At 59.1% G+C, this 3,868-nt stretch overlaps 1 protein-coding gene across 1 annotated transcript; it reads left to right on the top strand.

The window, feature by feature from the left end:
- Positions 1-409: 409 nt before the first annotated feature.
- GPR135 (G protein-coupled receptor 135) lies at positions 410-2,544 on the top strand. The gene is made up of 2 exons (XM_038756696.1): positions 410-517; positions 697-2,544. Exons 1-2 carry the CDS (start codon positions 410-412, stop codon positions 1,873-1,875), a joined length of 1,287 nt encoding a protein of 428 aa, XP_038612624.1. The 3' UTR covers positions 1,876-2,544.
- The last annotated feature ends 1,324 nt before the right edge of the window (positions 2,545-3,868 follow it).

The raw sequence follows: 3,868 nt of genomic DNA on the forward strand, positions 1-3,868 counted from the left end.
AAATATGTACAAACATATATACATATATACAGGTGCTAGACAGTATATATGTCTAACTAGACACACACACACACATTATATATATATATATATATATATATATTAGACAGTCCCTACTCAACAGTGGGCTCACAGTCTAAAACGGGGAGACAGAGAGCAAAACCAAACATACTAACAAAATAAAATAGATATGTACAAGTAAAATGAATAGAGTAATAAATATGTACAAACATACATACATATATACAGGTGCTGTGCTTTGCACATAGTGCTTAATAAATGCCATTAAAAAAGCGCTTAGTGCAGTGCTCTGCACACAGGCGGCGCCGGGTAAATACCATTGAATGAATGAATGAATGAATGAACGGGAGCGCGCGCGCGCGCTTCGTGCGTAAACCCCCGCGTTGCCATGGCAACGGAGGGCGCCTTACGTCACAGCCCCCCTCCCGCCGGCTCGCGGGCTCCCCCGGCCGGCCCTCCCGGGGGCTGCAGCCGAGCCGAGAGGACCAGGCCGGCCGTCGGAGCCCCATGGGCATGGCCCTGCCCGCCAACCTCAGCGTCGTGCCCTCCTCCTCCTCCTCCTCCTCCTTTTCTTCCTCCTCCTCCTTCTCTTCCTCCTCCTCCTCCTCCTCCCCGCCCGGCTTGGACTTCACGGCGGCCGTGCTGACCCCGGCGGAGGAGCTGCTGCGGCCTCAGGAAGCAGGGGCGGCGGCGGGGGCGGTGGCGGCCCAGGCGCTGGTCCTGCTGCTCATCTTCCTGCTGTCCAGCCTGGGCAACCTGGCCGTGATGGGCGTGATCGTGAAGCACCGGCCGCTGCGCACGGTGACCAACGCCTTCATCCTGTCCCTGTCCCTGTCGGACCTGCTGACGGCTCTGCTGTGCCTGCCCGCCGCCTTTCTGGCCCTGTTGGCCGGGGCCGGGCCGGCCTGGCCCCCCGGCTCGGCGGGGCCCTGGGCCCGCTTCTGCGCCGCCGGGCGCTTCTTCAGCTCCTGCTTCGGCATCGTGTCCACGCTGACCCTGAGCCTCATCTCCCTGGACCGCTACTACGCCATCGTCCGCCGGCCGCGGGAGAAGATGGGCCGCCGCCGGGCGCTGCAGCTCCTGGGGGCCGTGTGGCTGCTGGCCGTCGGCCTGTCCGTGCCCTGGGACCGTCTCCGGGCCGGGGCCGGGCCCGGCCCGCACGGTTGCCTGTACGGCTCCCGGCCGGGGCCCGCCTACGGCCTGGGCCTGACGGTGGCCTGCTACCTGCTGCCCTTCGCCCTCATGTGCTTCTGCCACTACCACATCTGCAGGACGGTGCGGCGGTCCGAGACCCGCGTGCGGCCCCTCACCACCTACGCCCACCTGCTGCGCTTCTACGGCGAGCTGCGCACCGCCACCACCGTCCTCATCATGATCGTCTTCGCCATCGCCTGCTGGGGCCCCGCCTGCCTCCTGGGCCTGCTGGCCGCCGCCAAGCACCCGCCCCGTTTCCCCCCGGCGCTGGACACCCTGGCCGTCTGGCTGACCTGGGCCAACGGGGCCATCAACCCCCTCATCTACGCCCTCCGGAACCCCAACCTCTCCGTGCTGCTGGGCCGCGGCCGGGAGGACGGCTACCGGACCCGGAACGTGGCGGCTTACCTGTCCGGCTGGGGCCGGGGCCCGGGCCCGGGGGGCCGCCTCCGGGAAGGCCTCCCCGCCGCCCGGTGGGCCGCCCGCGGCCGGCGGGCCTCAGCCGGCCCCACGCACGGAGGGGCCGCCGGCCCGGCCGGCGAGGTGGCCCTGTGGGCCTGCAGAAACCCAGCCATGCTCTTCTGCCGCGAAGGCCGGCCGGACGCCGAGACGGACAAGCCCGCGCTGCCCAAGGCCGAGGCGGCGGACACTAGCCTCTAGGTGGGCCGGCCACACGTGCACACCCAAGCACACGTGCGCACAGACACACACGCACGACGCCCAAACCACGGGGGCTTCTGCAAAGGACAAAATGACGAAAGAGGGGGGAAAAAAACCAGAACTCCACCAACGCGACAGCCCATTGCAAACGCCCGGGGCCGAGAACGACCCCAAGGCAAACCCCGGCCCCCCACCCCCTCTCCTGGGTCTGGGCCCACCATGACCCGGGGATCCGCCGCTCGGAGGGAGGACGGCCGGTGGGCTGGCCCCGACTGGAAAGGGTGAAAGAAAAGACCACCTAGAGGGTGGTACTCGGACAATCGAGACATTCGGATCCAGCTGGGCCTGGGCCTGGACGTCACGTAAAAGGGATTCCGAGGTGGCAGTTCCCAGCCCTAACGGCGACCCTACAAGGGCAGCCCGCACTGCCAATTCGTCACGAGCCTAAAAAAGTGTTTTTGCTGCTTTTCCTCCCTCCCCCACCCGGCCATCTCCAAGCCTTAATGTGATCACTGTTTTAAATCCGGGTTGGGATTCTGCCCTCCTGCTAACTTCTGAAGCCTTCAATGTGAAACAGTAGCCAGGACTTTTTTCCTGTACAGTATTTAAAGATACCGTGTTTTATCAAAACTTAGGCTGTGAGGTGAAATGGGTGAAAATGATTTTGTAATTGACACTAGAAATTAAACGTCTTTTATGCAAGAGCCACGCTCTTTTATTTTCCCCACATGACTGACTGCAGAAAGGCCGACGGGGGGGGGGGGGGGGGGGGGGGGGGGGGTCATCACAAATGTCGGAGGCGCTACACCTTTTCACCCAGAAAAAGTGAGCATTAACTCTAGAGCTCGGCAGAAACTCTCCCCAGAGCTCAGTACAGTGCTCTGTACACAGTAAGCACTCAATGAATACGACTGACAAAGTCCAGCAGAGATGGCCTGCAAAGACCTGACCCATCATCACACACAGAAACCACCAAGCCTCCAAAATCCCTTTTAGCTGCTGCCCTGATGCCATCAGTGATGCCCTCCTACCCCTTTCCATCACCTGGGTGGTGGTGTGGCCTAGTGAGTCTCAGGGCTGGGAGTCAGGAGATCTGGGTTTTGATCTCGGCTCTTGCCGCTTGCTTTCTGTGCGGCTTTGGGCAAGTCAGTCGATGTCTCTGGGCTCCGGTCTACTCACCTGTAAAACAGGGATTTGATGCCCACCTACTTAGACCGTAAGCCCCAAGTGGGACAGGAACCCTGTCTGACCTGATTATTTTAGAACAGCGCTCGGCATATAGTAAGCACTTAGCCCGGCCTATTAGCTGCAGAGGGGCTTCCTTTTCTCAACAGGCCCGGGCAGCGTTAGTTTTCCCCCCATCTTACCTCCTTCCCTTCCCCACAGCACCTGTATATATGTATATATGGTTGCACATATTTATTACTCTATTTATTTATTTATTTATTTTCCTTGTACATTTCTATCCTATTTATTTTATTTTGTTGGTATGTTTGGTTTTGTTCTCTGTCTCCCCCTTTTAGACTGTGAGCCCACTGTTGGGTAGGGACTGTCTCTGTGTGTTGCCAATTTGTACTTCCCAAGCGCTTAGTACAGTGCTCTGCACATAGTAAGCGCTCAATAAATACGATTGATTGATTGATTGATTGATTGATTTTCCCTCCTGCTGGATTGGACCAGAACGAAGCGTGTCCTTGCCTAAAACGGAGAACACCACTAGCTATCCACATGGGGTCCCCACCATACAGCCTCATCAGCCAGGGGGCCGGGCTCAGACGCGGTGGACATTCTGCATTGTTTCTTTAATCCTTCCCTATTTCTTCCTGGCAATTATACGGGACACGAAACATTTGACAGAGGCTTGCATCAGCCTGATCTAAAACTGGCAGGGAAGAGAGGGGATCTTACATCCGAAGGCGAGCCTCTTCATGGTCCCTTTCGGTGACCCGATCCCCTTGCAATGTCCACGTCTGGGCGGCCCAAAGCTGCCAAA

Source organism: Tachyglossus aculeatus, chromosome 14, assembly GCF_015852505.1.
Source record: "Tachyglossus aculeatus isolate mTacAcu1 chromosome 14, mTacAcu1.pri, whole genome shotgun sequence".
NCBI classification, from domain to species: Eukaryota; Metazoa; Chordata; class Mammalia; order Monotremata; family Tachyglossidae; genus Tachyglossus; species Tachyglossus aculeatus.

Excerpts from the sequence above, each read along its gene's own strand:
- GPR135 (XM_038756696.1), top strand. The coding sequence starts at position 410 with ATGGCAACGGAGGGCGCCTTACGTCACAGCCCCCCTCCCGCCGGCTCG. Across the intron at positions 518-696 it reads CCGAGAGGACCAGGCCGGCC|GAAGCAGGGGCGGCGGCGGG; the intron begins GTCGGAGCCCCA and ends CTGCGGCCTCAG.